The 14,261-nt window shown below is 37.0% G+C and overlaps 1 protein-coding gene across 1 annotated transcript in view; it reads left to right on the top strand.

Annotated features, from left to right (window-relative positions):
* KIF20B (kinesin family member 20B) overlaps positions 1 to 14,261 on the top strand; it is a 34,739-nt gene that overhangs the window by 12,415 nt on the left and 8,063 nt on the right. The window contains exons 14-25 of the mRNA XM_069864340.1: positions 238 to 388; positions 1,167 to 1,362; positions 1,875 to 1,936; positions 2,115 to 2,234; positions 3,420 to 3,582; positions 7,113 to 8,319; positions 9,563 to 9,701; positions 10,658 to 10,780; positions 11,291 to 11,351; positions 11,977 to 12,102; positions 12,369 to 12,505; positions 13,410 to 13,565. Of these exons, the coding sequence (XP_069720441.1) occupies positions 238 to 388; positions 1,167 to 1,362; positions 1,875 to 1,936; positions 2,115 to 2,234; positions 3,420 to 3,582; positions 7,113 to 8,319; positions 9,563 to 9,701; positions 10,658 to 10,780; positions 11,291 to 11,351; positions 11,977 to 12,102; positions 12,369 to 12,505; positions 13,410 to 13,565 (2,641 nt within the window). The remainder of the gene's footprint in view (positions 1 to 237; positions 389 to 1,166; positions 1,363 to 1,874; positions 1,937 to 2,114; positions 2,235 to 3,419; positions 3,583 to 7,112; positions 8,320 to 9,562; positions 9,702 to 10,657; positions 10,781 to 11,290; positions 11,352 to 11,976; positions 12,103 to 12,368; positions 12,506 to 13,409; positions 13,566 to 14,261) is intronic.

The raw sequence follows: 14,261 nt of genomic DNA, 5'->3' as shown, positions 1-14,261 counted from the left end.
TAGCAAAGTGTTGTCTGTGACTTGTGTATGTATTTGTCTGCCTCTCATCCTCCACAGGGGTGTGTGGCAAATATATTTCTATTTTGATGTGGTAACACTGTTTTGAGTATCTTTCTATTGTGCCAAAATAATGAAAGAAAAACAAAAACAACCATACTTTGTTTAGCAAGCTGTAATAAGAACTTTCTAGTGGCTCCTACTGGCTAATTTTCAATTGACTTATTTTTCTGACTTTAGAGAGTGCCTTTCTCGCCAACGAGAACAGCTTGAAGAAAATTCTGACAGGCGCCTGGAAATCTTCAAGGAACTTGTAAATGGTTATGCTGAAAATACAGATGAAGAAAATAATGTGAAGTATCAGCCTTGCAGTGAAAAAGCTGGACCTCTGGTATTTTTATGTTCCTCTTAATAGCATCCCTTTTAGGAAGTACCTGTTGTGATGTAGTATCACAAGGATTGGAATGATAGTTTCAAGGAATTGCATGTTGTGTAACTATATCATCAGCAAGGTAGTTTATCACATTTAATAGGAGTGGTTGCCGAGCCTCCCCTATGCCTTTAGGAGTCTTTGGTTTCTGCATTTCTGCCATACGGTGGAAATTATTGTATACAAAGAAATGAAAGGCGAAGCCTGCAGTTATGGTATAAAGCCTATTGCATTAAGGGTCTATTTAAAGTGTTTGAAGCAGACTTATGCCCCATGTATGAACTGTACTGAAGTGGTCCCAGATACTCTTTTTTTTTTTCCTCTCAAGGCTGCATAAACTTCTTTCACCTGACAAACTTTTACTGAAATAGGAAAATTTCAGATCTATTCCTTCTAAAACTCTTCACTTGCTGTGTTCTATGTTCTCATTGGGTAAAAAAAAAAATACCTGTTTTTATATGAAGTTTGGAGCGGATGGTTTTGTGATGGGGATATAAAAGGGAATGTGATGATGGAACATTAAATACTATAAATATAAAACATATTACTCAGTACTGGAGACCTGTATGTGAAGGCAGACTGACAATCAAATTGCATATGAATCCACAAGATGGCTTTGAAGCCAGAGTTAAAGGTACCTGTAGGTTTGATTTCATAATAATCTTGGCAATATACTCTGGAAAGAATGGCTATTGTGTAATTATTTGACATTTCTTAATGAATATAAATTATCTTTCAGGCTGAAGAATATAGCATCATGCTAGGTACCCACGTTGGTCTTCAGGGTTTTACTGAGTCTCTGCAGACTGATATCATTGATATTAAAAAGCAGGCAGAAGCAGCACAGGAAGTGGTAAAGGTGCTTGAAAAACAACTGAGCGAAGTGACTGCTGAACTAAGTAAGACCAAAGAAGAGCTGACACAGAAAACCAAAGGTGAGCTGGGTGGGAGCGTAGTGTGAAAAGCAGAAAAAAGGAATGACTACGGTAAAATAGAAAAAAATAATCTAGCTGAGCAGGATTTTGGAAGCAAATCCTATGTACAGAGGAGGGTAATCAATTGTGTGTGTTCAAGTTTCCACAGGCCTTGGTTATTTCATTTTTAAGACAAAACTTAAAACTGTTAATTGGAAACTTGTGAATTGTGGGGTAAAATGGCAACATCGTTGTTTCTTGATTTCGTAGTTATATTGTAGTCCTGGCACTTCTTTCTGTTTCGCTGATATGGTGTTTTCAGGTATCCTGTAGAAAACTCATAGAGGAAAAGGCAGCAATCCCTCATAATATTTCAGCAGAAGTCTTTTGATGCGGTCTGTGTTTTAAATGGGCTGCAAGGTCCAGTTCTCCTACTTAAAAAGCCTAAAGAACTTTTGAAGTGTACCTATGGATTAATGAGTAAACTATGTAGTGGTTGCCTATTTGATGCAGGCTTCTTCTTCCTGTTACAGATGTTGAAATGCAGATGATTAAATTGGATCAGTCTGCTGAACAGCTTAAAGAAGCAACTGAGGTAAAATTTCTCAAGGGAAAAACATGTACAAAATTTGCCTTCAATACAAAATTCCAGTAGCTTCAAATGCTATTACAGTATGCTTCTAGCTTTTTCTTATGTTGAGCTTAGTTTAACTTCTAAATGCATGGTATGATTCAATAATTTAACACTAAACTACTATTCTTTCTATTTCAAGAAAATGAACATGCAGAATGAAAGGATTCAAGAACTAATGGACATTGCAGAGCAAAAAGATGATGCTATTACGACACTACAGGATTTGATAGCTCGTTTTGAAGAAACCATAAAAGACTATGTGAGCCTTAAACATCTCAATTTTCTCTATAGAAAAAAAATCAAAAGCTGTTCTTATCATGATCTTGACTGTTTTGGAAATTTGAAACTTTCTGTACGTAAATGTTCCTTGCTTGAAATGCTAGCAGGTGAAGTTGGTGTTGAAACTAAAGTTACAACAAAACATCTGCAGAGAGATGTGTGAAAAATGGAACGTTTTGGAAGCAGTTATCTGGCTTTATTATTGGAAAACTGTAGATGAGACTGAAGACCCACTCTTTAAAAAAAAAAAAAAGGCATCAAACTGGGAGGAATGGGCATTAGAGGGATTGTCACTGTCTTTGTTTTTGCCTGGATGGGAGAAGGATGGGAGGTCTTGCTGCAGCAAACGGTCAGACTTATGGGCAGTAAGAAGTTAAGTGTGGGAAGGACAGCAGTTGTGTAAGCTGGCAACAAGTTGGTGTGTTCCACCCACCACCACCATGCACGCACATTTTCAAAGAGTGAGAAATAATATGAATATATTGAGCAGAGTTTGAACTAGAAGTGGGTCACCAGGCTACTTCTGTTTTTGATGTGATTAATAACACTTGCAGCTGCCTAGTCTACTGCCAGCTGCCAAAAAGGTAGCTTGGCTAAATATGAGTTGGAAAAAAAAAAATTCCAAAATGCCTCAAACCATGCAGGTAACTTTTTTTTTTTTCCAACCTGATATCCAGTAACCTGAAGTAGTTGTGGGAATGCTTTAAAGAAACTCAGTCAGCACTCTGATCTGTTTTTCTCTTCCACTGTAAATTTAAGTCTTTTGACTGTACATCATCCTCTATTCCCTGTTTCTGCCCCACAGCAACTTATTTTTTTGAGTGGTCCAAGAAGGATAAGAGTTGTGGTAATTGCTTCCTATAACTAGCTTCTTCAGGACCAAGGCTCCAACACTGTCCAGTGTTTCTAGGAAACTCTCTGGCATGACACTTAGACTTGAAGTTTGTGGTCATGTTTTGTTAGATCTTGTTGTACCTTCATATTATCTGAAGGTGCACCTACTTCTGGTTCAGGTAACTGATCTGTAACTGACTTGTTCCTCTGGCAACTGCTATGTGTGTCATCCAGAGTTTTGTAAAAATGTTTGCCTATGGAAGATTACCACTAAGCCTTCTAAGTGCTTACTTTGTAAATGTTCAAAGGAATTGCACTTATTTTAATACAGGAAGACACTGTAACTACCCTTACAAGAAAACTGGCAGAAGAGAGCTCTCACCAAGTGGCTAAAAGCCAGTCCAAGGATTGTGAGGAAACTGCATTGACAGGGGGAAGAAAACGCTGCTTTGAAAACAAGCTCACTGTGGAAGAAGAGCCACCTACAAAGAAAGGTATAATTTCTACCATCCCTTAACAGAGGGTCTTCCAAGAAAACTTGGTTACTATACCAGAACAGAAGCAAAAAGTTGTGAAGCATAAATGTGTCATGAGGAGAAAATATCTATGTAAAAGAGTAAATAGAAATAACTTATGTAAAAATCATGTTTCACTATACTATTCTTTCCTAAATGCTTAAACTAAAAGTTAGCTTTTAGACTCTTTCCTTTTTGCTGCTTTTTCTTATCTGTTAATGTATCTGCAACCTCAGCTGTAGTGCTGAAACAGCTTCTGGTGTTGATGACTTAATATGTCTGAACAATCAGCATGTGCTGTGAAACTTGGTATTTCATTCTGAGTGCTGGCTATACTCATGCCAGCTCTGGTCAAGGTGACTGTGCTGGCAAAGGTGAAAAGCTTTCCACTTGAATGGAAGTAAAATTATTTCAAGCCCCTAGATGGCATATTTTGTGCAACTCTTGCATTTGCGTTTGCACTTCCGCTCTCTTTACTTTCCCTGCTTTATCTGTGAGCTTACCAGGCTTTTTAGAATAAGCTGAATAAATGTGTTGCAGTCAATGCCCTTTGAGGGAACAGGTGAAACTGAAAAGGACGTGGCTCCTTAAGTGATCTGTTTCATTGAAGTCTATTAATTGGCTAGAATGACTTACATTGAGCTGCCTTATGCAAAATGATATTGTAAGATCTGCCTGCCTCTGACTTGAGGACACAGCTGGGCTTCAGTTTCTCACAGAAGTATGGGAAACATATGTGGAAGGAGAACGAAAGATTTTCCCATTGTGTCCCCTGCTTTCTTCCCTTCCTCCTGCAGAGCAGGTATAAGTAAGAAAATCTTGTTGGCGTTGTTTGGGTGAAGATAGTATATAAAAGTAGTAATAAGATGAAAAAGGGGAAGCAGGAAATGCTTTTCTCTACAAAGGGGGATAAAACATGTTAGAAGGAGACTTGTCAAATTCATATGATCCCAGAAAACTGAGGATACAGATGGGCAATAAGCTGAATGCTGAACTGTCATTCATCACATTCTCCACTGAAAGAAAAAGGGAACACTCAGTCTAGTTGAAGATCAGCTTAAATTTATGAAACAAAGCCCTTTGCAGTGAGTAGTGAACAGTGCCAACTTATGTCAGCACTGAGATTTTTTTTCCATTGGGAAGAACAGGCTATTCAGTCATATTGTTTCTTTTGTGGGTCTTGAGAATATAAGGCATCTGATTTAAACAGAGTTAGATGCTTCACACTGATAAGGTTTGTTACTATATGTACTTATCTTTAACCATTCTCATTAGGTATTCTTGGCATAATAAAATAGTGAGCACAGCTATACTGTGGTGGTGTTTTTGCAGAATTTAGATATGTTAATGGCCTATAATCAAAGTTTATTTTACGAGAAGCTAGGGTATAGCAGCTTGAAGTTCAGGGTTTTGTACCCTTCTCCAGGACGTGCCTCGTGTTTTGGGGTAGGGCTTTTTCTTTCTTAGTACTTGCTACATAAAAAGCTTCTGGACTGAATATCATGAATCTTTTTGCGCTAATATTTTTCCTGCTTTGTTGCATGACTGGTTGTCAGTATAAAACATTAAATAATTTCTAAATCCTTTTGTGAGTGGTCATATCCTTCTCCCTATAGAATCATAGAATCACCAGGTTGGAAGAGACCTACCAGATCATCAAGTCCAACCATTCCTATCAATCACTAAACCATATCCCTCAGCACCTCATCCACTTGTGCCTTAAACACCTCCAGGGAAGGTGACTCAACCACCTCCCTGGGCAGCCTGTTTCAGTGCCCAATGACCCTTTCTGTGAAGAATTTTTTCCTAATGTCCAGCCTAAACCTCCCCTGGCGGAGCTTGAGGCCATTCCCTCTTGTCCTGTCACCTGGGAGAAGAGGCCAGCTCCCTCCTCTCCACAACCTCCTTTCAGGTAGTTGTAGAGAGCAATGAGGTCTGCCCTCAGCCTCCTCTTCTCCAGGCTAAACAACCCCAGCTCTCTCAGCTGTTCCTCATAAGGCCTGTTCTCCAGCCCCTTCACCAGCTTCATTGCTCTTCTGTGGACTCGCTCCAGAGCCTCAACATCCTTCTTGTGGCTAAGCTGCTCCTTTGTTCATCTTGCTACCTTAAATCACAAGGGTCTCAAGACCCCTCAGCACCTCTCCCTTTTAGTGCCATATATAAAACTACTCACACTGGACAGGAATATGGAGTAATTTTTCTGGCATGTTAGGACCACACAACTGGACTTTCGGAGGGAAAAATCTCCCAATTCTAACTGTCTAATCTAGAAGGATTTAGAAGTGTGGCTTTACAAGCCAAAGTAAAGCTGTGTCTAACCTAGCAGGATCATGTGATATGTCTAATTAGAACTGAAAAGGTACAGGAGGAAAAAAAAGCAGGAGGGAAAAAAGTCACTCCAAAAATAATCAAGACCTTAAAACCTGACTTGATATGGAGACGCTATTGCTAATCCCTTAGTATGACTGCTTCTGCTTCTAGGGAGTATTGAAACTGGTTGGACCTGTTCAGAGGATGTTCCCATGCAGTATGTATGTAGTCATGTGCTTAATGGTCCCGAAGTGATCTGACTGCTAAACGCCACCACAGTGTAGTGGAAGTACTTGCAAGAATTCGTAGTATCTCTCTAGAGTACAAAGTTGTGATTTCCTCACCCTTAGGCTTAATTTTAACATTAAAACTCAGTGTAAGCATTACTGAATGGTCACTGCTGGATTCTAAAACATCTCTGAAATGCAGGTAGAGTAAATTTGAAGGTGGTGAAATGCATGTGATTTTAGTTAGAATTGCTCATTACTTGGGGAAAAACTAGTCCTAAGCTAATAAAATATTTATGGAAATTTGGAATTGTGATGGAATGTTGTACATCTTTCTTGGAGAACTTTACGTGCAGCACACTAGGTATGGGCACAAATATTTATCCTTACATCTAGTTTTAAAAACAGTTGAAAAAATGAGAGGAAGGTCCCAAATACTAAATAAGAAACTTGTGCTGGATTTTTAGCTTCATATTTAAAGCAAGGAGGTGTTGAATATGATGAAACTTTTGAGAAAAGTATTCAATATTGTTGCTCATCTAAATGTAGAATGAGTGCTGGCTGTTTTAAAGGGATTGTCAACACAGTGAAAGTAGAAACTAGATATAGCTGTGAATGTTACCTAGCTCATAGGTGTTACTATATAGTAGTAAGCTAGTTAGATTTTTCTACCAGTGGTGCAGAATAGAAGGCTGGAATAGAGGCAAGGCAAAGTGTTCTTGAAGGCTTCTGAACACCTCCTGCTGCAAACTATGTCAAGAACCTGAAGAGGCACCTATTGCACATTAAACTGTTCAGAGTGCTCTAACTACTTTAAGACTTCAGAATGCTGTATGAGATGAGTGTGGCTTATGGTATGAGATGGTTGAGTTTTCCCACGTTGTAATTGCTGTTTGGTTTTGCCTGTGTCTTGTATTATTGATTTAAATCAACCTGAGCTGTATATTGTGGTTTGGTTTTTTTTTTTCTTAGGCGATATGGAGAGTTTTGATGACTCTTTAGAGCAAGAGAAAACTAAGCATGAGAAAACAAATACTCCTGAGAATTATACAGAAATACCAGCACTGAAGGAAAGAACAGAAACCTTGGAAGGTCAGCTACCTCCACTTGAAGAACAATACAGAAAAGAAAACAACAAAAAAGAACAACTCCATGGGCAGATAGCAGACCTGCACCTCAAGCTCTCTGCTTCTGAAGAAAAGGCTTTTAGCTTAAGTGAAGAACTTCAGCAGTGTCGAGCTGACTATCAGGAGATTGTATCTGAATTGAACAAACAGAAAACTATAAATATGGAACAAGAAGAAAAGATTATTCAGCTAAATAATGAAGTAGAAGTTGCCAAACAAAACGTAATTGATAAAGTGTCACAAATTAAAACAATGCAATCTAAAGTAAATAGGTTGTATAAATGTCACTTAGGGTCTTATGCTATGGATATTGATTCAGTTAATGTAAAGGACTCCTTAGACTCTCAAAAAGATGAACCAGAGAGAGCTCAAATGAATTCTGTATGCGTGCAACCCCAAACTGCTTCTACAGAAGATCTGAGATGTGAAAGCTCCTTTCACTGCATTGTTGAAAACATTTGGGAAGAATGCAAAAATATGATTGAGGCTTTTTCCCAAAAAAGTCAGCGCATTCAAGAACTTATTCAAGAAGTTGAAGACTTAAAGAGGAGACTTAATGATACTGAGAATTATAGTAATCAACTGAAAGTAATGTTGAATGAGATTGCAAATAAAGATCATCAGTCCATAAAGGAAAAAGATCTTATGAATCAGTTACAAGCACAAATCCAGAAGAAAACCCAGGATTTTGAAAAACAGGCTGCAGAAGATCAAAGAGTGATTGCACAGCTTGAGGTGGAAGTTGCCGGCTACAAAGGAAAAATGAGAGAACTTGAATGCCTCTTGCAGGCATTTAGAGCTAAAGATGATGATGTAACAAAGTTAAAAGCAGCCCTTAAAGAAAAAGAATCTATTATTTTAAATCTAGAAAGTAATATGGTAGCTTTGCAAGAGAAATGTGTTAATTCGGACAAAACCGTGAAAGAATTAAGAGATCAAGAAGCAATTCTGAAGGAGGAAGTCACGCAGCTAACAAACAGTTTGGAGAACATGAAACATGCTTTTCAGGAAAAAGAGAAAAAGGAGGATAAGCAAATACAAACTATAGAGTTGTAAGTAAATAGTGAGACAACTCATAGCCCTTTGAGAATAGACTCAGAACTACAGTCTATGAACATTGTTTATTTTGATAAAATGTGTTTGCATGTTTATCAACTTTATTAACCAAACTTCTTTTTAAGAAGTTTTAATACACTGTTTGAGTGTATTTGCATACCCTACTGGCTGTGTTTTCCTATCTAGACTTTAAAAATTTAGATCTAAATCATGTGGAAATGTTGCTGGGGGAAGCAGGAGCATACAAGGAAACAAGTTATTTGGAGATTTCTGGTAGTTTTGTGGTGGGTACCTTTTCTTGAGGAAATGACATATCGGTTAATGTTATAGCCCATAGCTTGTATAAAAGCAGGCAATGTTTTCTTCAGAAAGGACTGAATGGTAAAAAGGAAAAGGAGAAAAAATAAAAAAACTTAGGGAATAAACAGTAAACCCCTGGTTTTGATAATAGCTGTTCTAGGTGAACAGTAATGGGTGTAGGAGGGTAGAACTTCCCTCAGTTCCCCCTACTTTTTAAATCTTTAGGAAATAAGAGATTAAAAGTATTTTAGAGATTATATTGGCTATATGGTAAGGAGTTGGCAGTCATATAAAAACAACTTTAAGAGTCTATTGGTGTCACATCTGTGGGTGTACACCTGTATATACTCTAAAGTACAATTGATCATGAAGGTGTGGGGATCCCAAAGCCTTGAAAAGTTTTCCTTTTGAGGAGTCTTGTGTCAATTTTAGAATCTAAAAAACCTTCTGTAAGTTTTAGTTTTAAAGTAAAAATCCAAGAGGTCTTACTGTAAACGTTTTTAAATAAAAATGACTACTTAAAAATAAACCCATCACACTTGTCAATTTTGTAGCACTTGTGACAGCAGTACTTGCTGCAATGCTCTTGATTTTCTGTTCTCTTGATTTTTCTTTATTTTGAGCCTTACAAAGTCTGGGATGGAGCTATCAAGTTTAAACTTACTTGATATTAACCTTGATCCTTTTCTGACTTTCTAAGGACGCCTAAGGATAAAATTGGTTGCTCTATTATGTGTAAAATTTAAACCTTGGCAGGGTTTAGAATTCAACCTGAGCAGTTTGCTGTTTCAGGATCATAAAATAAGCTAAAATCCAAAAGTGAAATGAGAAAGCTTGTCATGGATTTGATAGATCTGAGATGCCATTTGTAAATAAATGATGTGTAAAAGCTCTTTCTTTGATGTATGTAACACTAATGTTATTTGTGTCTCTTAAAAGGCTACGTAAAGATATTTCAGAGAGCTCAAGCCTCATACAGAATTTGAAAAAAGATTTGGAGAGGAAAGAGGAAGAATATACAGATTTGAAAGAGAAATATTCTGATGCCAAGAAACAAATCCAGCAAGTAGAAAAAGAGGTTTGTAACCGTAGGCCAAGTGTTTCTTCTGTGAGTTTATGCTCAGGATTCCTTTGTTAAAACCTGTTTTCACAAATCTCAAGCTATGAATGTTAAAAACTGTTTATAATAGGGCTATTCTGAGTGATCCATTTAGAGAATAACAGAATCTTGAGTTATGTTGCCTTTGAAGCTGTAAGATAAAGACCAAGTATCAAAACATTATTTAGTATGTGTATTGAAGGGATGGGGATGTAAAATTTCTTAATACACTTGAAAAAGTTTTGTGAAAACTGTGGCTAATCTGTGGAGAAGGCCTTTACTGTTGTTATGAAGATTATAGCCTTATGCTGTCATTTGTGATGAGTTCAAAGACTTGTGGAAAATCCTGATGTCTAAGAGGAAAAGATGGATTGATTAGAACTTGAGACTAAAAAATCTGAGCTATGTTTTTCTCTCAAGGCTGGTGAGAAGAAATGAAAAAATGGTGTAACTCTTACTGATGTTAATTGTTAACATTTAGTTATCAAACAATAGGATTTCTTGGAATTTTATGGAATATCACAAGATATTAAAATCCTGAAGATTATTGCAAGAGTTTGGGCTTGAACGTTAAGCCTTGAAGTATTAAGGTCTTCCCCAGCACCCTAACATTTGAGGACCTTTTTCTCCTCAACATTCAGTGTGTAATCCTCTGTTTGAGAAGTAGCAAGGATAGGATCAGAATACATTCTTTTTTTATGTTAACGCAGGGTTTTGTGTGCTTGGTTCATTTTTTTCTCCATCCTGCTTTATTCTATGATTAATTTCTTTCCTAGGAAGGATATACAATATAGTGCACTTCCAGTTCCTGAAATGTAGCTAAGATGCTTGCAAAAATATGACTCTTAAAATATCTGGCTATTTAGATAACTTTGACTGTAAAAAGCTTGTAGCTACATTTTAGCTTTTCTTGCTGTCTTTGTGTGTTGCTACAGGTGTGTACAATGCAATCTGAGGAGAATTCCCTAAGGAAAGAAGTTAATGAACTTCAGAGAATGAAAAGCCAGCTTGGTAAGGAATTGGAAATCAAACAGCGCACAATTCTGCAACTTAAAAAGGTATTTTATTTCTAAAATTTTGCTTGCTGTTATTTGTTTTAATTAATCACTTAATGAGGTGAATTTTTTAAGCAACAGGATAAAGTGTACAGAAGTTGGAGTAAAAATCATAGAATCATCAGGTTGGAAAAGACCCACCGAATCATCGAGTCCAACCATATAAGACTAGCCAGCTGAAATTATTTTGAATGGATGAATGAAAGATGTTTTAAAAACTTCTTGCTGTGAGGCATTGTCAGATTGTTTTAGGTAGAGTAATTTGGCTAGTAAACCCATACTTCAGATGTACAGATAATTTAGATTCATGACAATTACTTATATTAGTAGTAATGTATACCTCTAGACATTTTTTATCAGCTTGAATGCTCCTTTACACTGTATGAAAAACTTATTTTTTCTGAACTCTTTGTCTTAAATAATGACTAAAGCTCAGAATGAAAAGTTACTTGTTTCTAGTATGTATGTTTCTTTCAATGTGTTTTCTTTTATTTGATTTAATGTCATATTTAGGAGCAGTTGAATATTAAAAGACTGGAAGAGATTTCCAGAGAGTATGAGAAAACACATAAAGGTCAGAATAAGCCATTTTTGTTCAATTTTTTGGTGTAGGGTAGCCGCATAGTGAGTTGCCATGTTGTGAACAAATCTGGAGAGTCTTGTGTATTGATATTTTAAAATATAGTGAGAAACTGCAACCTGGATGTTAAAATGTTATGGTTGCGAACTAATTTTTATGGAATATAAAAGGTGTATTTGAAAGCAAAGAAATGGTCTCAGAACCAGAAACATAAGCTCCTGAGAAAGTGTGGCTTTGCTGTATCAGTGTTAACTTATTACATGTTAGCGTTTACTTGCCATTTTAGTTGGCCATTTTAACAAAATCAGACACTGAAACATGAACTAAACCAATAACAGTTTCTACACATTTGATAAACATTTAGCCAGTTGAACAAGGGTTGATTTCTCGTATAATACAGGATATAGTCTGACTGTTGTTAATTTTGAAACCCTCACCTAAATCAAGTCAATGAGAGTAACTTAAGAATTTTGGATTTGGAGAGTTCAGTAGAGATTCTCTGTTTCTTTCTAACAGAGCTTTTGATCTGAGGGAATGGGGTAATGGCTGTAATGAAGGCACTTTGGGAGAGAGTGGTGGAAACTAGGGAGAGGGCTTATTTGTATTTTTAAATCTTCAGATCTGTGTGTAAAGGAAAAAATAATTGAAGATATGAGGATGACATTAGAAGAACAAGAACGGACTCAGATCGAACAAGATCAAGCGCTTGAAGCCAAATTGGAAGAGAACAACAGATTAGTTTTGGGTAATGTCTCCATAGGGGTCAGAAAGGCAAAAATGTTTTAGATGTCTTGTCATAGCTGCTTTAAATTTCTAGGTTTATTTATTTGCTCTAATGGAGGCATTAATTTTATCTAGTACATAGCAAAAGCTTCTAACAGTTAAAGGCTTCTGTTTTTCCTTTGTAGTCATGGCTGATAAATCTAAGGAACTTTAGTAGAAGGATGTGAATGGGGTCAAATATGCCCTTGAAACTATAAATTATATAACCTCGTTTTGTATACTCACTAGAACTGGAAGCATGGAAGCAGAAATATACAGAGTTGAATAACCAGAGCGATGGTGACTGGCAGCAAAAGATGAGCAAAAATGAGGAGAAAGACCTAAATGAAAATGAGGAACTCGTAAAGCTGCAAAAAGAACTGAAGGTAAAACATGGTGATGTAATTCATGGCTAGTTTTGAAGCTGTAACTTTCATTTAGGGGTTTTAATTTTTTTTGTGTCACTAACCTCATGAGCTATGACATAATATCGCAAGCTGTTACACTGGTAAAGGAAACCTCCTTTAAAAGCTGTGGTGCCCCAGTACAGCGAAGTCTGGATGCAGCATCTTTGTAATGTATGACATCACTGCTGCCCTGTAATGGAGTGCACCCTTCCTAACTTCATGCTGCCACAGATGGTGCTTCTGTAGGTGAGCTCCTCTAATATTGGTCATAACCAATCCAACTCCTGAAATCAAACTCTTCCAAGATGATGTGCTTGCTGTGTGACCTGTAAGCCCTTGCTGTCTGGCTGAGGAATTGCCTGTAATTCTTGTTGGATTAGAAAGCAGACTTCTCCAAGCAGCTTTTCAGGTGCCTTCTGTCTTGTCGGACATTCTCCCAGACAAGAGATTCTTGCATATACACTATGTCTGCCTACCATTCAAATTGTGCTGCATTCTTTGCCTTTCAGACTTGAAGGAGCAGTAAGTTTTCTTATACGTCCTGTAAGGCAGCATGAAAAATTGGGAATTCATAAGTTAAAAGGGTCTCTTTACAACTACTTTTCTTGTAACTTTTATAGTGTTTGTGAATTAAACGCTATGCACGATATCCACATTTTAGAGGAAATATCTGTTCTGTGAAGACGCGCCAGTCAAATAAGAAGTTTTCAATAGAGAAGAACAAAGAAGATTGTAATGCTTACACTTGGGAATATGCTGGAGTAAAACTGTGCTAGTATTTCTGTTATCTTTTTGAAATGAATCCATTTAATGATAATCTAGATTTTAAGACTTGTTTGCTTAAACTCTATCTGTGGTTTTATATCTGGTTTCATTAAAATAGGTGAATGAGGCAAAGTACCAAACTGATAGAAAGAAGTGGCTGGAGGAAAAAATGGGGTTCATAAATCAAATAAAAGAGGCTGACAACCTTCACAGCAGAGAAATGAGAAAATTTGCAGAGGACAAAGAACATCATGTAGAACGACAAACAGAAATTGTAAGTGACTGGGGGTGTCAGGAAGGTCTTAGTGTGGTCCGTAGTACAAAGCAAACATCCCGGAAAATGGTAACAGTGTAGGGTAGCTGGCTGTGGTCAAAGTTGCATCACTATCACATGGCAAAGGCTAGATGGGATCGCAATATGAAAAAGAAAGAATAGGAGGGTCACAAGAGGAAAAAGCTTAGTACTTAATGGAATTTAACATGCCTGTTCCTTTCCGTCTGATTACCACCACCATCTCACTAGGAATTCTTAAAGTTTATCTTGTGAAAAGGAAAAACTTCACTTTGCCTGTTCACTGGACTGAACTGTGTCAAGGTTGTAATTTTTTAAGCATATGAAATGGTTATATGAATCTGTACAATCTACACCTGTGCTTGCACGTAGAAGTAGTTGGCAATGACTTTTGGGATCTACAAACAGTACAGGAGGATGTTAGCTTAGGCCTGATTTCACTTTGGCTGTGGCTTTGCTTGCCTGAAACATGATAGTAATAAAATAACAAAGCAAGCAAGCAGAAGTGGTGGTTCTTAGCAAAAATTCTCTTCAAAAGAAATATAAATATAGGCACAGATTTTCCTAATTGAAGCAAGGTTTGCTTTTGCATGTTTAAAAGAAAAAAACTCATCTCAAACCAGTTAAAGATCTACTTAAGTTCTCAGGTTTCCTAAGGCAATAAAATAGTTCTAACTG

This window comes from Phaenicophaeus curvirostris, chromosome 9 (assembly GCF_032191515.1).
Source record: "Phaenicophaeus curvirostris isolate KB17595 chromosome 9, BPBGC_Pcur_1.0, whole genome shotgun sequence".
Taxonomy (NCBI): domain Eukaryota; kingdom Metazoa; phylum Chordata; class Aves; order Cuculiformes; family Cuculidae; genus Phaenicophaeus; species Phaenicophaeus curvirostris.
This window is presented reverse-complemented; position numbering and strand designations above follow the sequence as displayed.